Source organism: Cebidichthys violaceus, unplaced genomic scaffold (assembly GCF_023349555.1).
Source record: "Cebidichthys violaceus isolate CVI_PGR_0920_01 unplaced genomic scaffold, fCebVio1.0.p SCAF_74, whole genome shotgun sequence".
Classification (NCBI taxonomy): domain Eukaryota; kingdom Metazoa; phylum Chordata; class Actinopteri; order Perciformes; family Stichaeidae; genus Cebidichthys; species Cebidichthys violaceus.
The window spans coordinates 18,326-40,064 of NW_027176958.1; the positions used below are offsets into that span (position 1 = coordinate 18,326).

At 43.6% G+C, this 21,739-nt stretch overlaps 3 protein-coding genes across 3 annotated transcripts in view; 2 read left to right on the top strand and 1 right to left on the bottom strand.

The window, feature by feature from the left end:
- Positions 1-1,756: 1,756 nt before the first annotated feature.
- On the top strand, positions 1,757-12,360 carry LOC137892029 (thrombospondin-2-like). Its single transcript, XM_068736921.1, has 21 exons — positions 1,757-2,089; positions 2,242-2,307; positions 2,438-2,574; positions 3,627-3,920; positions 4,582-4,675; positions 4,814-4,978; positions 5,267-5,443; positions 5,521-5,694; positions 6,006-6,136; positions 6,583-6,717; positions 6,803-7,021; positions 7,101-7,208; positions 7,354-7,513; positions 7,905-8,023; positions 8,357-8,591; positions 8,958-9,185; positions 9,273-9,403; positions 9,859-9,999; positions 10,163-10,260; positions 11,176-11,315; positions 11,956-12,360. Exons 1-21 carry the CDS (start codon positions 2,029-2,031, stop codon positions 11,961-11,963), a joined length of 3,021 nt encoding a protein of 1,006 aa, XP_068593022.1. The 5' UTR covers positions 1,757-2,028; the 3' UTR covers positions 11,964-12,360.
- A 774-nt stretch (positions 12,361-13,134) lies between these two features.
- Positions 13,135-17,060, top strand: LOC137892040 (potassium channel subfamily K member 1-like). The gene is made up of 3 exons (XM_068736937.1): positions 13,135-13,629; positions 14,418-14,822; positions 15,581-17,060. Exons 1-3 carry the CDS (start codon positions 13,278-13,280, stop codon positions 15,883-15,885), a joined length of 1,062 nt encoding a protein of 353 aa, XP_068593038.1. The 5' UTR covers positions 13,135-13,277; the 3' UTR covers positions 15,886-17,060.
- A 38-nt stretch (positions 17,061-17,098) lies between these two features.
- Positions 17,099-21,739, bottom strand: part of LOC137892016 (ectonucleoside triphosphate diphosphohydrolase 1-like) — a 4,895-nt gene continuing 254 nt past the window's right edge. Inside the window, exons 2-7 of the mRNA XM_068736905.1 lie at positions 21,722-21,738; positions 21,433-21,636; positions 20,977-21,234; positions 20,415-20,528; positions 20,145-20,282; positions 17,099-17,757 (exon numbers count right to left, since the gene is read on the bottom strand). Coding sequence (XP_068593006.1) covers positions 17,551-17,757; positions 20,145-20,282; positions 20,415-20,528; positions 20,977-21,234; positions 21,433-21,636; positions 21,722-21,738 — 938 coding nt within the window. The 3' untranslated portion in view covers positions 17,099-17,550. The remainder of the gene's footprint in view (positions 17,758-20,144; positions 20,283-20,414; positions 20,529-20,976; positions 21,235-21,432; positions 21,637-21,721; position 21,739) is intronic.

The window sequence follows — 21,739 nt, forward strand, 5'->3', positions numbered from 1 at the left end:
AAGCTAAGGCTGCAGAATAATAGGATCATCTGATAACTGGATTTAATGCGCCATCTTTGTTCTACTGACCCAATGTGGCTGTTATTTGGTACATGCTCTGTCTGTCTGGCGCCTTTAGTGAATCATCACCTACCTCTATGGGGAAAAAGAAAACGCGTTTTACTTTTACCTCCATCATGCAAGCTAAGCAGGCAAAGTCATGCCTGTCTGATTTGGCTGCACACCGCAAAAGCCCTTATTTACCTGTACACTGACTTTAATGTGCCAGTCCCACACTCATGATATCCACGGCAAACCCTTTGTCCCCGACCTTCTCCATTCTTGCAATACTGTGCACCCTTCCATGTAAATCCATTTACTTTAAGCCCGTGTAATTCTCTGACCACTGCATGCTTAAGAGCGGTGCGGCAATTGCAGGATATTGTCTGGCCTGCTCACAGCCGAGGGGCTTAGAGCATAATGCGCAAAGCCCTTTGAGTTCTCTGGTCCGGTTACTTTCAGAGGAACGGGACAAACTGCTGCAAAAGCTGTCTGATTGCATAGAGTGTTCTGAACCCATGCCTTCTTGCGGGTCTGTCCACCACAGTCCTGCAACCTTTAAATCAGCGTCACCTCTCTGAAACAGCGAGCGTGCCCTTTATTTTAACACTCTTCTGTCTATAAACACAGGGTGAGACTGATAGAGTCACAGACTTTGAGAGATCCCAGCAACAGAATGTGCGTCTCCACACGGCACATCAGTCCAAGAGTGTCACGCTGGACTTTGCCAAGCAATCTCACCCAAGTCTTTACCTCTGGTCTTCTTGTTTCTTCCTGCTTCTCAGAGCAGGGACAGCACCTGCTTTCACTGTCTCCATTGCCGAACCGCTTCCAGGAGGAACGTCTGCTCCTGAATTTGTTCTCCGTTGCAACGTTTCCAGGTATCTGGGTATGTGTTTGTATGGGCACAGGCGCTTGCATGTGTGCACACATGCATGTGTGCACACATCTGTGAGATTCATTATTCCACGAGCAGGAGTCCACAGATGGAAAATATGATTCAGGATGATGATGCATCTTTGACTCAGCAGGGATACGACCAAACAGGGAGAGCGAGGGAGACAGAGAGAGAGGGGGGGAGGAGGAAGGGAGGAAAGTGATGGAGGAAAAAGAGAGGGAAAGGAAAGAGAGAGAGAGAGAGAGAGAGAGAGAGAGAGAGAGAGAGAGATGAAAGTCCCAAAGCGAGTAGATGTTTTTGAATTCCATCAGCTTGCTCATCTTTACCTCATGATCGTCTGCAGGTAGAAGAAAAAACAAAACGCACACACACACACACACACACACACACACACACACACACACGCGCAAATCAAGCATCTCGTTTTCAGCAGGGATTTATAATGGTGGCAGTTTTCTCGCTCCTAAAATATTGGAAAAACTCAGGCAGCCAATAAGTGTGTGTGTGTGTGTGTGTGTGTGTGTGTGTGTGTGTGTGTGTATGTGTGTGTGTGTGTGTGTGTGTGTGTGTGTGTGTGTGTGTATGTGTGTGCAAGTGCATGTTTTCGTGTGTGTCTTAGTTTGGAGAGGGTAAAGAGTGTAAATGATGTGTTTGGGAAACCTGCATCTACACACACACACACACACACACACACACACAAGTTCCTTCCCATCCAGCTGGGTTTCTCGCTGGGAGATATGCAGCCCAGTTCATCGCCAGACAGACGGGTAATATATGGCTCCTGCCTCTCTTACACACACACACACACACACACACACACACACACACACACACACACACACACACACACACTCTCACTCTCAAACAAATACCTAACCACATTAGAACTTTCTACAGAACTAACCGAGCTGTCTGCATGTTCTTCACTCGGACTTCCCTCTCAACACAACCTCTTTCCAACCTATTTCTTTTGGACTACTGGGGAAGCTGTGTCGATAAGCCTCAGTCCGGTGAGGAAGGAGACAAGGAAATAAGGACGAAGACGAGGAGACAGACATTCCATCAAAAGCCCCTGTGGAGCTGCAGCGTGGATGAGCCAACCAGCCGTGATTTCTAATCGTGGAGAAAGGCTGAACAGCGAGGAGTACGCAGGTATGCAAGGTTAATTCCCTCTTTATCTTCTTTTTTTTTTTCTTCTTCTTCTTCTATCTCCTTGGCAGCAGTCCTGCTTGCATTGTGCGGTCGTGTAGCGGTATAGGTGGTGTATTTCATTGTGACTGCGTATGTGATTTATGTGTGTGCAGGAATGAGTCCGCTGAGAGGTTTCCCCTGGCTTTTGATATTCCTCTCTGCAGCAGCTGTGCGTTCAGGTACCACACACAGTATGCAATGCAATCAAACATATGCACAGATACAGTTTCCTCACCTATTTTTCTCCATCGTTACCTTAACTATAAAACCTACCAACAGACTTCGCACGTGCTCGTGCCTCCTTTACAGGTGTGGGCGGTGCAAAGGTGGACAATGTGTCGTCGGAAGTCTGTCGTCATCCGTGCGAGGAGCTGGTGGGCTTGCTCACCGAGATCCAAGGCCTGCGTATCGTGACCAGCAACCTGCTTGAAGACCTGGAGAGAGTAGTAAGACACACAAATACACCAATGCACATGTATCATCTGCATGCGGCATTCTTTTTGTTGATGCTACCTCTCTGATGCTACGTTTATTTTTGATATGGCATGACCAGGAAATTGGATCTGAGCTGAAAAACATTTTAGAAAATAAAATGTTTCTTTTCTTTTAAAGAAGATTTTTTTTTTTTAAATGCCCATTAAAGGTGTTACGTGTAACATTTCAACATCAGTAAAACATTTGTTCTCATTTTTAGTGATTGAATAAACAATTACAGAAAGCACAGTCTAAGTCTGCCAGTGTCTTCACTGTGCTTTAAATTGTATTTGACGGGGTTGAGTTTTATGGGAAATTTGTGTGACAAGACCAAACGAGAGTCGCTCTTCTTCCAGAGCAAATGGAACAAGCAGCAACATCCTTTTCTTTCTGGCAGGGAGCTCTGTGGTTTGTGGTAAATGTCCTGGTGATTTTTAAGGGGGGAAAAAGAAGCATGCAGAAAGACTTCAAATGTTGGCTGCTAATCAACTCAGCTGCCAATCTACTCCCATGCAACAGATCTCTGTATACTAATAAAGGTAAAATCTTTAATAAACTAGAGGCTATATTGTGATGGGATGACACCAGCTGGAACGCCAAACCAGGCCAAGGGTATAAAGAGTGTGTGTGTGTGTGTGTGTGGGGGGGGGGGGGGGGCAATGGCCCCTTCCCCACATCTTACCCCTCCTGCTGCTGGCGCCTTTGGTCAGACCACACCCATCTCCGAACTCTGTCTTCATTTTGATCTCAACTACACACCTGTAACGTTTCGTGACTGCGTCCTGCGTGGTTGTGATGCTATCGCAATGACAACATCTGTCCACAGATATAGAAACATCTGGCAGAGTAGTCAAAACCCCTTCTGTGGTAGTTCCCGCTACAGTAGGTGTCTCCAGGACCACATTTACCATGATGACACACACAGACTCACAAGGGGGGGGGGGGGAAACAATACCAGCCAAAATATAGAAGCTTTAAAATGTAGTTTTGATAATGATTTTTTTTTATGTCTTTGGATTCTCAGTCAAAAGAAAATGAAGAGATGCGGATATCTTTGGCTGAGCTGGGCAACCACAGCAGCAGCAACTACAGCAGAAATGGGAAAAGCAGCGGCAACGGCGCTGGCAACGGCGCTGGCAACGGCAGCAGCAACGGCAACGGCAACAGCAACAGGAGCAGCATCAGCAGAGGCCTCGGCGGCAGCGGTGACTTCAACGATCTTGACAGAGACGGGGAGGTCTGGTGTATGCAGGATGGACGGGTGTACGAGCAGGGGGAGGACTGGGAGGTTGACAGCTGCACCTTCTGTGTTTGCCAGGTCAGTGTTGAACAACCGTTGCGCTCTGAAATATTAGCAGTGTTTCCTGGGAGAGCGCCACGCAAGTGTCGTTGATAGACAACAGACAGCTTGGGACTTCAAAGCCTCAAAGCCTCAAGGTTTGTCTTTGACCGTTAAAATCCTGGAACAAAATAAGTCAAAGAATCCTAAAGGCTCTAATATTGATGAGAAGATTGATCCCACCCTCCAGAGCGGTGTCAGATCTGACGCTTGGCAAGAAAGCCAATGAGCATATTTTCCACAATTCCTTTACAATCTAGTAACCGGTGTGGGAGATACTTACCGTAAGTCTCCCTTGTATCCAATGTGGTTTCATTTATTTTCAGAGCCGCCTTTGTTAGTCAACGATATTTCATGCTTGCTTCATCCTCCACTCTGTTTCATGCCAGTTGCTCTTCACAGAATGTCGTTAGTTTTCTCAAGGATGGATTGAGGGAGTAGCCAAACTATGAGCCATGACAGCGTACTATTCATCACTAATCTGCGAGGACTGGCATTTAGCAAAACATCTGGCTCAAACTAACACGGTTTGACAGATAATATTGTTTAAAATGCTGAACGTATCTGTGTCTGTGTGTGTGTGTGTGTGTGTGTGTGTGTGTGTGTGTGTGTGTGTGTGTATCTTTCTCACCTTGAGTAGGATGGAAAGGTGCTGTGTCAGCAGGTGTCTTGCCCTCCTGTATCCTGCATCTATCCATCCTTTATCGAAGGAGAGTGCTGCCCTGTCTGTCTCAGTGAGTGTCGTTTGTCTGCAACTATGATTTAGAGCTGAAAACGTGTGTAAAGATCACAACATTTGACAAAAGGCATACCGACGGTGGATGTGTGTGTGTGTGTGTGTGTGTGCAATGTTTTTTTGTTTTTTTTTAAAGATAATGAAAACGGCTGGTCCCCGTGGTCTGAGTGGACCCACTGTTCGGTCACTTGTGGACGTGGAGGGCAGCAAAGGGGCCGATCCTGCAATGACATCAAGCCGTCTTGTGCCGGCCCGTCAGTCCAAGCCCGCAGGTGCATGCCGATGAAGTGTGACCGCAAGGGTAGGACATCGCTCTGCATGTCTCATCTGTCGCACGTCTTCAGTCTAATTTGTTTGGGGTTTTTTTTTTTCCGTGATTGATTGGCCGGTCCGAGGGAACAAATTGAATATTCCATGAAAGAGCACCAAAGTATGGAACTTCAGATTAAATGGATTTAAGAGATTGGAATCATAATTGGAAACATATTGTTGTATTCACAGTGTGGTGGTGGTGGTCTGTCCAGGCTTTTGTACAAAAAAAAAAAAACTGGACTTTTTACAACCTTTATGTGCTTGTTTTCGTATCTAGTGCGTCCTGACGGGAACTGGGGCCTTTGGTCTCCTTGGTCTGAGTGTACAACCACATGTGGACATGGCAGCGTCACACGGGTTCGTCTCTGCAGCAACCCTCCGCCACAGAAGGGGGGCAGAGGGTGCGCGGGCAGCGCCAGGGAGAAACGGCCGTGCAACAAAACACTCTGCCCCGGTGAGTTGACGCTAACCCGTACTCACTGCACCGTGGTACGTAGCTGGCTTACAGGTAAACAATGTGTTTGTGCGTAGTTGCCGGAGGCTGGACAAGCTGGACTGAGTGGTCGCCGTGCTCAGAGTCGTGCGGCGGAGGTCTTACAAGTCGCCAGCGGGAGTGTTTGAACCCCGCACCTCAGCACGGCGGCAAGCCTTGTGCTGGAGACGCTGTGGACTATGAAGCGTGTAACAGACAAGCATGTCCTATAGGTAAACATAACCCAGTCCACAGTCCTCAGGCCGTCTAGCTGTGTAAGCAGATATTATCCAATAAGTAGGCTAAGCCTCACATACATGCAAAACCTTATCCTTTTTTTATTGGATGATTCATATTTTCAAACAAAGAAAGGATTAAGAAATAATATCCCACAGCGTTTTTCTTCTGCCTTTATTCAATTATCGAGGCTTAGGACGGAAGAGACACATTTTTTTCAAATATGAATGTGATCTTGGACCGTTTGCGTCGTGACTCCATGTAAAAGACTCAGTGCCTTCATATGCATGTTTGTGTGCTTTTCCAGACACATGTTTGCACTCAAATCCATGTTTTCCTGGAGTGGAGTGCACATCGCACAGCGATGGATCATGGGAGTGTGGACGTTGTCCGTTGGGTTTAGATGGAAACGGCACTCACTGTGAAGATGAGAACGAGGTAAAGCCAATCACTCAATCAAAAATAGCAATCTATAAAGAAACATATAGAACATATAGCAAGCTAAACAGCTGTCTTAAGTCACTTGTGCTGATATTCACGATTAATACCAATAATAGAAATTCCCCGCCATCAACTTATTTTGTTTGTTGTCGCGAATCCGTGATAAAATAATCCAATCCCAAGTCATACAGCTATTTTTGTTTTAGAAGTTTCTCTCTGGTCCTGCTTAATCACCTTTGCACATCATGCAGATTATAAAAGCTTTAATTAATGGGTCAGAGTTCAACCTCCGGCCTGTAACTGAAGGCGCTGGATCACCTAACCACACACGGTGTCCATCTCAAGAGAAGTCAGTCGTGTCTAGTCTGATCCCGTATCAGCTGTCACACCTTTGTATTTACTGTTTGATATGCTGAGCATGGTTAATCCCTCTATCTCTGCAGTGTGAAGTGAAGAGCGTGTGTGTCACAGAGTGTGTAAACACAGACCCGGGCTTCTACTGTCTGCCATGTCCTCCTCGCTATAAAGGCACCCAGCCGTACGGCCTCGGACTGCAGGAGGCCCAGAATACCAGGCAGGCACGTGTTCTCCTCTCTAAATACACTTTGACTTTGAAGTACTTCTCCTCTCTTTGTATTCTCAAAATGTTTGTTTTTGTTGTAGGTGTGCGAGCCATACAATCCTTGCAAAGACAACACGCACGCCTGCCACAAGTATGCTGAGTGTGTGTACCTGGGCCTGGCGTCTGAGGCGTTGTACAAGTGTGTGTGCGCTGTCGGGTTCGCCGGTGACGGCTTCCTGTGCGCCGAAGACTCCGATCTGGACGGCTGGCCCAACACCAGATTAACCTGCAAGCAGAATGCAACCTATCACTGTCAAAAGGTGAAATAATCTTGATCGGCTAGCTGGCTGTGTTCTGATTGGAAGGGATTTCACTAAGCCGAGTTGTGATTGGCTGCAGGATAATTGCCCCGCGCTACCGAACTCCGGACAGGAAGACCTGGACAGGGACGGACAGGGAGACGCCTGTGACCCCGATGACGACAACGACGACATCATAGATGAGAGGGTGAGACTGTGCCTCAGACGAGGAGTCACTTTCAGGATTAACTTTCTTAAAACCTGTGAATATTCACATCCCGTGTGTGTGTGTGTGTGTGTGTGTGTGTGTGTGTGTGATATCTAATGTGTGTGTGTGTGTGTGTTTGGCACAGGACAACTGCCCACTGGTGTACAACCCTCGGCAGTTTGACTCCGACAGAGACGGGGTCGGGGACCGCTGCGATAACTGTCCGTTTGATAGCAACCCGCTGCAGGCAGACACTGATGACAATGGAGAGGGAGACGCCTGCAGCATTGACATTGATGGAGATGGTAAGAGCAACACCAGGCCTGGAACACACACTTACTTTATCCAACTCTTACAGAACTCCGTAGTTATGCACCGACAGGTAGCTCAACTCAGTTCAATTCAACTTTATTTCAGACACATGGGTCCATATGAAAAAAAACAATAAATATATATACAATAAGATGACCAGGTATAATCATTGCAGTTCACAAATCCACAGTGATTCAAAGACATAGAGAGATTTGTTATTAATTAATAATACATATTTCATCCCAAACATTGTCCTGATTTATTGTGTTTTGTTTTTATGTGTAATAGAGGGTTAAAAGCCAAACGGCATGCCATTCATCTGGTGTGTGTGTGTGTGTGTGTGTGTGTGTGTGTGTGTGTGTGTGTGTGTGTGTGTTTCTCCAGAGGTGCTGAATGACCGGGACAACTGTCCCTTAGTCTACAACACTGACCAGAGGGACACAGACCTGGATGGTGTTGGAGACCAGTGTGACAACTGTCCCCTTCTGCACAACCCACTGCAGGTTCCCAAACAAACCCACGAATGCTTAAAAGCACACATATACTATCTGCAGGAAAAAAAAGAAGATATTTTTCATATTGATGGTGGCAGCGTTGCCTCACAGAACATCTGGAATGAGGTGCATATTTTACCACAGGGATCCAACAAATCCATTCTAACAATTTATTAGTGGCACTTGCAATAAATCAGGACGATGGATGATTTTTCTTTTAAATACATAAAAAGGAAATGTTGGAGGTCTGTGCAGAGAGTGGAGATAAACTTGTGATTTAAGACCGTTTAGACATATCGTGTGTGTGTGTGTGTGTGTGTGTGTGTGTGTGTGTGTCTGCAGCTCGACTCCGACAGCGACTTGGTGGGGGACATGTGTGACGACAACGAGGACATCGACGAGGACGGCCACCAAAACTCTATGGACAACTGTCCCTACATTGCCAACAGCAACCAGGCCGACCACGACAAGGACGGGAAGGGAGACGTCTGTGACCATGACGACGACAACGACGGCGTCCCCGATGACCGGGACAACTGCAGACTGGTGCCTAACAGGGACCAGCTGGACTCTGATGGTCGGTGGTTCTGCTATTTTTTTTCTAAACTTTAGGAAATGAATCAGTATAACTGAGAATATCGCTACAGATGTAGTAAAATGCTGATACATTTGCTGTCACATGAGAAATATATATTTTGTACGATTTACTATAAATTAATTTTGCAGCCATGCAGTAAAATCAGTCCAGTATATTTCCAGTGATCTAGGTCATGTCAACATAAACAGGTTATGGCTCTCAGTCGTGTAATTAATCATAAATAAAAGATTCTGTAATCCATCTACCATCATACAAGAGTTACTCACATTTATACATTAACTCTTCCAGGTTGTTTTCTTCTTGATAAAAAATGACTCACACCTCTAATTCTTCTCTCTCTTGCAGGTGACAGAAGTGGAGACGCATGCTTTGATGACTTTGACAACGACAGTATTCCAGATGCGCTGGATCCGTGTCCACTGAACCAGGATATCGGGTCTACAGACTTCAGGAAGTTTCAGGTTGTTTTGTTGGACCCTAAAGGCACCACTCAGTCAGAGCCTCTCTGGGTGATCCGCAGCCAAGGCACCGAGCTGCTGCAGACGGCCAACTCGGACCCTGGCATCGCTTTAGGTGAGATTAACTATCCAAAAAAAAAAAGAACATTTAACCCCTAAAAGAGTATTGTATATTAATAATAATATCCTTCTGTTTAAACAGGATATGACAAGTTCAGCGCAGTGGACTTCAGTGTGACATTTTATGTGAATACCAACCGAGACGACGACTACGCGGGCCTGGTGTTCGCCTACCAGTCCAGTCGACGCTTCTATGTTGTCATGTGGAAACAGGTGATGGTTTTTACATTGATGATAAGCTAAAGGTTCATGAACGTATGCAACAAAAAAAAAACATGACCAAGTTTGAGCTATTTGTTCTCAGTGATCCACAAATGACGTCTCACTGCGGAACCACACATTTGACCAAAATGTGACAATATTTATAAATTAAATTCAATAAAATGAATCATAGCTCTGATGGTGGCTTCACTAATGGTATTTGCAATTTAAGCTAAATTACCCTTTTAATTTGGGGTTTGAATCAAAAGTTCTACCCATTTTTATACATCTTCAAATATCTCTTTGACCGTAATCTTAAAATGTCTCATCTATGCACTAAAACAATTTATACCACCGGCAAAAAAAAAGTGAAATAAAAAGACTGTTCCTCAGCCGTGTTCGAACGTCAACTTAACCTTCACTCTCTTTCATCCTCCACATTATTTCTCTTTTTCCAACGAGAGCAGGTGTCTCAGGCCTACTGGGAGAAAAAGCCGTCCAAAGCGTTTGGCACAGCGGGAGTCTCCATTAAACTGGTCAACTCCACCACAGGACCAGGAGAGTATCTACGCAATGCCCTGTGGCACACGGGGAACACCAGACACCAGGCATGGATCAGTCACGTCGGCTCCTTAGTCTGTGCTTGTCATAAATCACACTAAATGTCTCGTTCGAACAGATAGACCTTCTCTAAAACAACCTTGGAACACCGGCTCAGTAAATATCAGATACTCAAGATACCCTCTGACATATGTGTGTGTCTGTTTTCAGGTCAGAACATTGTGGCACGATCCCAATAACATTGGCTGGAAGGACTACACGGCCTACCGCATGCACCTCATCCACAGACCCAAGACTGGCTTCATCAGGTACGACGACCTCGTCATATAACGTGTCATGTATTATCACTGGAGGATCTGACAGTGGCTAGATGTATTCAAGAAAGGTTCCTGAATGAGAATAGCCCAAGAATATCCAGGAATGACTCTTTTCCCTCTGTGTTGTCTCATTATTATCTGGAAAACATTTCTCTGTTATTATATGTATTTCTATAGGCAAGGAAACAGGACATTTAAGATACACACCTGTAGATGTTTTGAATTAAAGCAGTCCTCTCTTGGTTGCATCTCCTCCTTGGAACATGAATTTATGTTTTTCCTGTTAGCTGTCATAAACCACAGCTGGATTATGATCATGGAAACCACCAAGATGTGTGGTCTTCATTTCTACATCCACAGCAAACTTCTCATTTTTATTTACACTTAAAATGTTTGCTTTTACTGCTTCTAACATCTAACAGCGGTTTTGGTAAAAACAGGCATTATTTGCATCAATTTATCTTTCATCCCACAAATATATTTAACATACAACGATTAGCGACTCGAGTCCCCGTTGAATAAACGACAAAACTTATTTCTTCTCAAAATATTTCTCTTAAAGAAGTCTATCTCAGGAGATGCAAGCGAGGCTGTGTTGCATTCTGGGTAACTGATTGTAGAAGGACTGTGCGACTCTACGCTTATTGAATGTGAGACTGAAAAGAGGCTCCTGCTCTTTGTTTGTGAAGGACAAACTCACATTGATACGTTGGATCGTTGCTACGCGGCTCTGTTGTAACTGCTTTTAAATATAACTCCGGTTGACGTCATGTTCTCAGTTTTGTTCAGCAATAAATAGTAAAATATGGAACCAGAAGGAAAAATAACAAAATGCACTTCAGTTAGAACGTTTGTATTACAACAAGAAGTTATCCACGCGGTGACGTTGGCTTTGTTGTGGCGCAGGGTGGTGGTGTACGAGGGCAGCGGGATGCTATCCGACTCGGGCGCGGTGTACGACCACACGCTGGCTGGAGGCAGGCTGGGACTGTTTGTCTTCTCTCAGGAACACGTCCTCTTCTCAGACCTCAGATACGAGTGCAGAGGTAAGAAATCCTGTCAGAACATCTGGAAGAAGCACTCAGACCCCGTAAGTAAAAGCACCAATACAACAGTGTAGAAATACTCCATTACGAAGGGAAAGTCCTGCATTATATAAATTAAATAAAAGACATATTAGCTGCGACATTTTCGACACAAATTTATGTAATTTTTAAAAGTCTTTTCTTTGTGAAATACTAGATAATTCCACCTCTTTGGCTCTTAAATATGTGTTTTAATGAATCCATATGAGAAGTTAAGGGAACTCTCATCAAAGACACTTTTTTTGTAGAAGGCCACAAGCCTCAAAGGTTTTAAGTTTATGTTTATTTTGCACAATTTAAAAAAATACACACAGATAACAAATGAAACCCAGAAAACCCACTGGTCTTATTTTCAGCCTCCACCTAAATAATGTTAGAATTTCACACTATTATAGATTATATAATATGACTACAATATTGATGCCAAACTGTTTGAACAAGAAACATACAACAACAATTTTAAATTAAATTTGAACACATACAATCATAAAATGTGATTGTGTGTTGGGGTAAAAAGTACAATATTACCCTCTGATCAGTGTGCCTCTTTCCTCCAGCGTTTCAATATCTGTGACCTGTTTTTCTTCTTCTCCCTCCTCAGATAACTGAATTATTTCCGTGTGATATTCAGGAAGCTCTTCAACAACCCACCAGAGATCCACGTTCAGTTCAGAAATTCTTAATACAACTGAGACAGAGAGAGAGAAACCAGGCCACTCATCGATAACCTCGGCTGGACAAAGACTAAGACTATTAGTTGGATCAGTTAGTCATCATCAATCTATCTGCTTTTAATGCGACAGTATTGTATTGTACGACTCAGACAGCATCTCTAATGATTGTAACTTCTCTTGGCTTTTCATTTGCTATTAGTTGTAAATAATTATTTATTGCCAGATATGAAAGGGATTGACGGCTGGATATATACATGATGGGCGTGAGTAGAGAAGCACTGTGCAAATGTCTGGTGGTAACTTATCAATAAAACACTTCTTTTTTTTTCCAATTGTTTTTCTTTTCTGAGGAGTTATATTTCACGTAGTATTGTGGAAATGTGGTCTCCAGCGCCCCTTAGTGGTGGAAGTAATAACTACAAATGATGAGCAGGAGAAAAGAAGCTCAGCTGACAAAGGTTAGTTGAGGTTGGCAAAGTAATTTAATTATGTAAGAACACAAGGTAAAAATACGCCATTATGATTAAATTCATGCGTTCGAACTTAAGTAAAATTAGTTGTCAACAAAGTATATAAAATTATCAAAAACTAAAAGTACAGTATTTGATGCCAGTGTTTCCTGTAAAAGCTTAACCTCAGCTGTCAGACACATGTAACAAGTACAATATCTTACTCTCTAATTGAAGTACACAGCAGTAGAACATAGAAATACTCATGTAAAGTCCAAGTAGCTACCACTTGGTAAATGAAATACAAATTTAAATTGATAACTTCTTAATATGATAACACTAGATTAACGATTAAACACCCTGGAAGAACTTAACAAACCACAACTATATATATATTTCAGGAATATGCTTTAGCCTTATAAAATCCCCTATAAATAATCCATTCATTTTATTGTTTTGTTTCCTTGTCTTTGTCAGCTCTATTGTTTTTTTTTACAGTAATAAATCTCCTGAAAAAAGTTCACCTTGAGTTAAGCCTCAGGTTAAAATAAATTCTTTGTCATGACTCAAAACACTAAACCTGTTAAACCGGTTGGAGAGGGAGAGCAGGAAGACACACACACACACACCTGGAGCGGTAAAACAGTGACGTCACCACCCGTTTCAATCAGGTGAAGAATGAGGAAGACGTGCCCATCCACTGTTTGGAGAGGATAGAAGTCACTGCTAAAAAAACACAACAGGCTTGGTGTTTCACTGAAGCGTGCTTAATCAAGTGTCATTAAGGGAGAAGAGGAGGGATGGTCCGCAGCTGTAACGACAGCTGGTGCGCTCGGTTTGCGGAGCGACACCAGTCCGCGCTGAATTTTACGCTGCTGGTTGTCGTCTACATCCTTTACCTCGTAGTCGGCGCCGGGATCTTCTCCGCCATCGAGCAGCCCTACGAGCAGGAGCTCCGTCAGGAGCTGAAGGCGGCCCGGCAGGACTTCCTGAGCAACAACACCTGTGTGTCCGACGCGCGCCTGGAAGAGCTTCTGGCCCGCGCGCTAGAGGCCAGTAACTACGGAGTGACCGTGCTGGGTAACAACACCAATCGGAACTGGGATTTCGTGTCCTCTCTGTTCTTCACCAGCACCGTGCTAACCACAACAGGTGAGGCCCCGGGGAGACAAAACTGTTAGGCGTGGACACCAAACTGTGCTTGTTCCTGTTATTTGGCAGCACATTGTCACGAGGTATAAAGGCTTTTGTGGTAACTTATGGCTCATGGAAATGGGCTACCCTGCTTTTAATAATCACTTATACAGTCTTATATGTTTGTTTTTTTCATCTACTCTCAATCAAGAATGTTCAAATATGCATATTTTCCAGATAATTTCCGTTTCAAAAGTTCTGTAGACTAAAGACGTCTTCTCCAGTAAAAGGTCCCTTCTTGTGTAAGTTGAATACTGGACCACAGTTGGCTTCTGAACTAGTTTGCGATGGCCCAACAATCCTGCTGGTGTACTGTGTGTGCACACATGTTGAACTTGATTTGATTTAAGGTGAGCACAAACAGACTGTTCCCCCTCTGGCAGAAGAAAGTGAAAACAGGCTTCTGGTGTCAAACTCTGCACATCACTCTGCAGTGTGAAGGCCCAAGAGCCAACAGTGAAGTTATACAACAAACAAAAGAGCCTTTAGAGTGGATGGGGACACTTTATACACCAGTAACCAAAAAAAACGTATAATTTATTTTTAGATTCAACATTTAGTCAAAGTTGTCTCTCACAAGAAGACGTGTTGCTGTTCAATGAGCCTCTGTCTTTCTGCTTTGCTTTTTTTCCTTCTGTATAATTATTATGTATGTAGAGCTTCACAGGGTGTCCTGGAGAAGAATCCCACCTCTAATTACACCCCCGTAATTAAGGCAACGCTGCATTCTTTTGTTGTGTTTTCAGGTTATGGCCACTCTGTTCCTCTCTCAGACGAAGGGAAGGCCTTCTGCATCTTCTACTCCCTCTTCGGCATCCCAGTTACCCTTTTCTTCCTCACCGTTGTGGTGCAGAGGATTATGGTCCTGGTGACTCGTCTTCCACTGGCCTATTTCCACCGCCGATGGGCCATGTCTAAATCAAAGCTAGCCGCCATACACGCCGCCTGCCTTACCAGCATCACGGTCCTGCTGGTCCTCATCATCCCTGCGTGGATCTTAGTCAGCCTGGAGAAGGACTGGGATTTCCTGGAGTCTCTGTATTTCTGTTTCATCTCTCTGACGACCATCGGCCTCGGGGATTACATCCCCGGAGAGATCCAGAGTAAAGAGGACAACCCACACCCACAGCTCTACAGGCTGGCCATTACAGGTGAGAGGTGCTTTGCTTACAGGTGGAAGCCTTTTATCTCCAAAAAGGAAAAAGGAAAAACTTAAGCCATTAACCTATCGATTTAGGAAAGGTTTCAAGCAGTATTACATGTTCTCATCCTGCGGAGAAGTGGTTCCCAACCTTATTGGATGGTGACCAATTCAATCAGGATGAGTCTATGAGTTGAAAGCCGTTCAACCGGAGGCGGCTTGTCATGTTTCAGCTGAACGATTTTAGAGCCCCGGAGAAGAAAAAATACCCAGTATTTCACAGGGAAAAAGCAACAAGAGTAAGAGTCTGCAGTCTGCTTTGAGCGAAAGGCTAACATCAGCATGCTAACAGAATATCAGCATATCAGAAACGGTTTATTGCCAAGTATGTTTGCACATAGAAGGAATTTGGCTTGGTGAATGGTGCATGGCAATAAACACAGTGAAATAGTATAAGACATTTTTTTTTGTTACACATTGGTAATATGTTCATTACGGGTTCGTCGTGTTTTCCACCTTTTACCACTTTAGCTTTTCTGATTGACGGGTTAAACAAACCAAAGACTGCAAGCTGCTACACCCTTTATGTAATCACCAAACCTTGATGTGATCTTTTAATTCACTGGTCTTTGATTCGTCATGCTTCCATTGTGTGTGTGTGTGTGTGTGTGTGTGTGTGTGTGTGTGTGTGTGTGTGTGTGTGTGTGTGTGTGTGTGTGTGTGTGTGTGTGTGTGTGTGTGTGTGTGTGTGTGTGTTTGCTCTCCCAGTCTACTTGCTGCTGGGCTTGGTGTCTGTGCTGGTGGTGCTGGAGACGTGCTACGAGCTTCCCCAGACGAGACGCCTCACGCAGAGGTTCTACCAAAAAAAAGTTCAGGAGCTGGACTCCGAGACGACCAACATCATCGACCAGGATCACCTGAGCGACGAGCGGAGCGACCCCTCGGATCACGCGACGGATCACCTGCCGGTCATCCCTTCTGTGTTGGAACAGGCCGCGTCCCTCCGGCTGGACGGCAAGTCGACGCCTTACACCCCAGCACCGGGATCTCCTGCCAACAGCAAACTGAGATGACAGATTGTCTGGAAATTGCCATCAAAATCAAAATGACTGCTCAGGACGCACCGGTTTTGACCTCGAAATGTCTACGCATGAAGGTCATAAGGAGCCTGAGGACACTTGTGTGTACATGTACATGTAGGCTGGGTCACTTAATCACTTTTCTACAATTGCCAACACCAACAGGCGTTGTGTGGCGCAACAGCAGGAACCACCCACAGATTATCTGGACGCCATTGTTTTCTCGTTTCTCCCAATGTAGCTCCCATTCCCTGCAGATAAGAGCTCTATCTGTGACACAGAGGAAGGGCTGGGCCCCCAAACGGAGGGAAACCCCACAAGGGTCCACTTCCTGCCAAAAGCCTTGATGCCGTAATTCCAAAGCGGCACAGTCTGCTCTAGAGGATTTCACACCCGCTGTTGGCTTTTTATATAATCTATGGTGGTATTTGCATAGGAAATTTGCCTTCTTGTTGGAAGTTGTATAGCAGCACTAGAGGGGAATCAGGCGTCGCCATCAGTTGGCCTACTGTACATTATGTGATAGGATTCCTAGAAAAGGTTATTGATGTGAATTGGGTGGCCAAAATAATAGAAACCTGTCAGTATAATGCAAAATAGTTCAACAGCACCACAAACTGAAAGCCTCCATAATTATCATAAAGTTGAATCAACGTCTTTCTTAAACTATTTCAATAACAACAACAAAAAATATTATTATTTATTTATTTTAGGCTGTTGTATTACACTGCATTTGTTTAAACTAGCTGTGCCTCATAAACTGGACATTGATTATATTTCAATGGCGTAATCGTACTGTAATGTGCGCCTTCTCACCACTAGAGGGCAGCACTGTCATCTTACACACACAAGAGTTACTTGAGTTTTTTTTGTTACTGGGATTTTATCTCTAATGCTGCTCAGGGGAAAGTTTTTCATAAAACATTTAATTATGCAAGATTGTGTCATTGTCACAACTGAGGGTGAGGGAGCATGTTGCTTTTTTTAAAAAAATGATTCATGTCACTCATGAGCTAGTGAAACAAAAATGGGTTCAAATCACAAGAAATAAGGATATCATTTGTCTTCCAATTTTGCTCCTGTTGTCATCGTCAATTTGCCGCTTTTAATCAAGAGCTTTCTGCATAAAATGCAAATAAATCATGCACCATTAAACATTATATAACTGATTCTATTTTTTTTTTACCAATGACAAGCCATTCAAACATTTTATATAAACATGGGTTATTTTATTTATTTATACATTATAGTATCATATTCACATCATAGTTCAAGACACATGCAGACTGATATAGGTACGCACACACACTCAACCACCCATTCAAATTTCATACGTACACACCCACACACAAAGACAAAAACTGTCCTTCAACCGGAGAAGCAGCTCTCACTCTGTAGAAAGAGTAGAGAAAGCGTTTGTCCTTCTGGAATGTCATTGAATCCACATGAGCTGCAGGACTGTTGATGCGCAGTAGACGTTCACCTTTCACCTCCTTTACGAAAGTTGCAAAGTGTAAAGTTGACTTATTCAAAAATTCACAACACACTCACAAGCTCTCACAGGCATTCCCTCACTCGCTGTCACTCGTACATACATCTGTGTGTGTGTGTGTGTGTGTGTGTGTGTGTGTGTGTGTGTGTGTGTGTGTGTGTGTGTTTTTATACGATCTGTTGCTGTTTGGAGCAGCGGGGCCAGAGAGGGCGCAGGCTGAAGAGGAAGAGGAGGAAGATCAGCACTGCGATGATGCTGACTATGGAGACGTAGCCGGCGTGGGGCAGAGGGGGAGAGTCCGGAGCCTCCGCTGGAATCATATTGGTCAGATTCAACATGTAGCCCAGCGTCCAGCCGGCATCACTGCCTTTTATCTGGACACAAACACAGGAAGCAGGGAAACTATCACTGTCATTTATTGATGTACTGCAGGCCAGTGCAGCTTGGAGATACACTGTACTGTGTGGGGATACTCACTTCTACTTTCATACATATTTGTACATTTGCTTTAGTGGAATTTGAAATGGAGAATTTTTTTCTTTATTGTCCAGTTAATTCTCTTGCTGCTAATCTTAACCATCACTACATGGTGTTCTGCTGGCGACATGCACATAACATGTTTGTTATTTTATGCAGCAATTCCTGTAATCCAAGACAATTTTCTGTTTAGGGAGACGGTAAAAGAAACCTTGAACGTTCAACCTAACCTTACCCCAACCTGAAACCCAAATTTGTTCTTATTTTTTTTGTCTTATCATATAAATACACACAGATTCTACTTATTTTTCATGAAAGATTTTTCAGCTTTAATTTCTGGGTCCTGGTATTCTGCTTTTCCTACTGTGATACATTACAGTATCTGCTCTGAAAACTACCTCTACAGTACATCTAAACATAGAAACATGGAAAACAAATCTGGTAACATTACAACACAATAACATACACAAAACAAAAAGGAGCCTGATTATTTATTTACTCTTTTAAAACTACATCACATACTTTTTAATTTATTAATTTTAAATGTTTTATGTATTTGTTGTTTCATATTGCTGTTGCAAACCCCTTTATAATTTATTAATGGATTAATATTAATTTGTAAATAAATGTTGTTTGTGGTCAAATCTAAGAGCCAATCAGCTCTTTGATCCGGAGACAGCCAGGGCGTTTCCCATCATGCATTGGGGTCACGCAGTTGGTGGAGAGCAACTGCGGCCGCCTCGCCCTCGTGAGGTTATCGTTGCCCATGTTTGCATGACGTCAGAGCAAGTTGGACACAAATCTAACCGGCATGCATTGTGCGCCGATCGCCGGTGATCGATTCTGCGCAGGCCTGGCTTATCTCGAACGAGCCTAATGCCTAGTTCAGGGTCGTGTCACTTCCGGTTGCAAAAAAAAACAAAACAAAAAAAATGGCGTCGGTCGAACGTCCACTTTTCTAGTTCTACCATGGTTTTGTACTCACATGGGTCCAATGTAAGTACCAGCTTATGTGCTGCTTGTGCTTTTATTCGTTGCTAGTAATGCTTTTCGCTCAGCTGGCAGATTTGTTTGTGTGTTTCAGGCTGTAAGTACTACTGTTAGCTTAACTTAACTTCAATTTAGCCTGAATTGATTTACCTTGTACCAACTATTTGCACGTGTTGCTTCTGCTAAATTACGTTTATTTGCATTGGTGTGAAACATAATTTAATAGTTTGGTTTTATTTAGTGTACATTGTGATTTCTTTCTTTTTTTTGCTTTAATGACCAAGTAAGGTTACTAACAAAGTCATGGGCTGAATGGGTTTTTGTAATATGTACCCCTGATGGTGTGCCTTGCAATTCAGTTGTCCAGCAGGGAGTAATACTATATAATAATAATAATAATATATTATTTCTTTGTACTATTAGCCTCTAAAAAATGCTGAAGGATAAGTAGACCTATTTATATTCATCATTTCTCTTCATAGGATAAGGGGTTACAGATAATAGATAAGTAGATACTTTAATCAAGACATTTAAACAGTTTATGTTTACTGTAATTAAATGAATATCTCCTGTTCATTGCTAGGTTCAAGAGAGGTACACTACGAGCACTACACTCTCTCTCTCTCTCTCTCTCTCTCTGTCTCTCTCTCTCTCTCTCTCTCTCTGTCTCTTTCTCTTTGTCTCTTTCTTTCTTTTTTCTTTCAACACTTCCTCTTTGTCTCTCTTTCTTTCTTTCTGTGAACTAATGAGAGTCACTCAGTGTGGGCCTACTGAACACATACACTTCTTACTATCAAGATGCTATGTGTGGGTGATGGCTGTGGCATAGATCTGCTTGTGATTTTCTATCCTGTAACAATCATTCGTAGGCGTTTTGGGGGATTAGTTCTCTCAGCAGAATCCTCGTTGCAGAGCCTTTTTCTGCCAAATGTATCCGTATAACCATTTACTATAACGGTTGATTCCTTGACATGAACTGAGGAAGTGAGTATCAGGTGTCTTGTTATCGTTTGACGTTTTCGGGTACGGTTGCCGTTGGTTCTTTTTAGACTGAGCCAATCCTTGACGGATCATTTAGTTCATCTTTTTAATCCAGAGCAAGGCTGTAAAAATCAATGTTTCCAAGTGGGATTATATGAAGTGAGAGTTGAGGACAAAGAGTAATGTGGGAGTTAACTGCTAGGAAGGAACAAAACTAAAATATGTCCTTATAAAGATAGAACTATAAGGTCACACACACACATAGGGCGTTAATGCTCTGAGGTGTGAGGAAGGAAATGAGTGATCTACTGACCTTTTCAATGAATTTAATGTCGGAGTAGGTCACTGAGGTGAAGTTGTATCCTTCTGTCAGCAGGGTGAGGATGTACGTGCCAGAGAAGCAGTACTCGGCCAGATACTTTAGTTTTGCTTTTGGGTGCTGCTGCACGATCTGTTCAAGCGGGTTAAATGCAGGGATATCATTAAGTATAGGCATTCTGCAGGACTTGAGACAGGAACGCAGATAAATATGGCCGGGACATTTGTTTTGTGTTTTGTAACTGATGCGTAAATATGCCCCGACCTGATCCCATGGGGTAGCGCAGTAGAGTCTTAGCTTTTCCTTGACATCTTCCAGAGGGACGGATGTATCGGTCAGATTGAGGAAGTCCATCACAAAGTAGTAAGCAGAGAAAGCCTGCAGTGAGAGAGGGAGGAGGAGATGAGGCAAAAGGAAATGATATCATCCTGTTATATCTTGAGCAACTGAAGTAATCCTTTCTGTCTTTTGTTTTTTAAGTAGCTGTGAGGCCAGTGAGGTAAATGCGCAAAATCATCGACGACAACAGCAACATCTCTGTTACTTTGGATAATTCTGCTACTCTCAATATTTCTTCTTTGGGAGAAAGTAGTTCCAAGGATAACTGTCCGTACAGTGAGGTCTGGAGTATTCTGAAGTTCAACATGCTGTGTGCAACACAAATAAAATGCCATTCACCTATTGGTGCAGTGGCAGGAATGTCCAACATAGATCAAATAATACCCCAAAAAGTATCTGCATGGCTAGATCCCACTAGATATAAGTGAGAACAAATATATATATTATTTGTAATGATAAATACAATTCAATAACTGTGTTACATTACCCCAAATGCCCCCTGCAGTATTGGCTGGAAGACCCCGTTGAAAGAGCACTGGCTGTATCTGCAGTCAGTGAAGTTGAAGACGTTTTTAACAACTTCCTGGCATTGTTGAAGGTTTCCTGTCCCGGTGTGGTGGAAGGTTGCGGGGGCTCCTTGTGGTTTCTTGTCTGACACGCAGGGACTGTCATAGAGGACAGAGTAGGTCTTTGTTTTATTGTACCCAGGGTGGGAACAAGGATCTGCTACTGCATATGGACCTGACTAGAAGAGAGAGCGCGATAGAGAGGCGTAAGAGATACCGAGAGTGAGCTAATTGGATTTAAAGTCAGCATTATTTCAGCATTTCATATCACTGTGATGATTCGATCTCAAATGATCACAGATTAGATTAGATTTGAACGCATCATTAACGTCAACAGAGAAGAAAGAACAGTAGTTAGGTTAGGTTAAGTGATTTACTTGAGTCTGGTGTGCCAGCTTCATTCGTTGTGCTTGGTCCTTCCCGTAACACAGGAAGCTGTGAGTGTACAGGTTGTAGTCATTTCCATAAAGCCGGAAGGTGACAGAGTTGCTAGGTGACTCTGAACCGTTATAATTATCGGATACAAAGCTAATCTGAGTGGAGGCCCCGCCAAGATCAAGGGCCCCGGTGGTTTCCAATCCCTGCAACGGAGACAGAAAGGCGTTAAAAGTCCGCTGACTGATCCACAGACGTTTATAAGTGGACATGCGTGCAGACCGTGCCGACCTGTTTGAGGCGGTCATC

Excerpts from the sequence above, each read along its gene's own strand:
- LOC137892040 (XM_068736937.1), top strand. The coding sequence starts at position 13,278 with ATGGTCCGCAGCTGTAACGACAGCTGGTGCGCTCGGTTTGCGGAGCGA. Across the intron at positions 13,630-14,417 it reads CACCGTGCTAACCACAACAG|GTTATGGCCACTCTGTTCCT; the intron begins GTGAGGCCCCGG and ends TTGTGTTTTCAG. Across the intron at positions 14,823-15,580 it reads CTACAGGCTGGCCATTACAG|TCTACTTGCTGCTGGGCTTG; the intron begins GTGAGAGGTGCT and ends TTGCTCTCCCAG.
- LOC137892029 (XM_068736921.1), top strand. The coding sequence starts at position 2,029 with ATGAGCCAACCAGCCGTGATTTCTAATCGTGGAGAAAGGCTGAACAGC. Across the intron at positions 7,022-7,100 it reads CAACCTATCACTGTCAAAAG|GATAATTGCCCCGCGCTACC; the intron begins GTGAAATAATCT and ends GATTGGCTGCAG. Across the intron at positions 10,000-10,162 it reads CGGGGAACACCAGACACCAG|GTCAGAACATTGTGGCACGA; the intron begins GCATGGATCAGT and ends GTCTGTTTTCAG.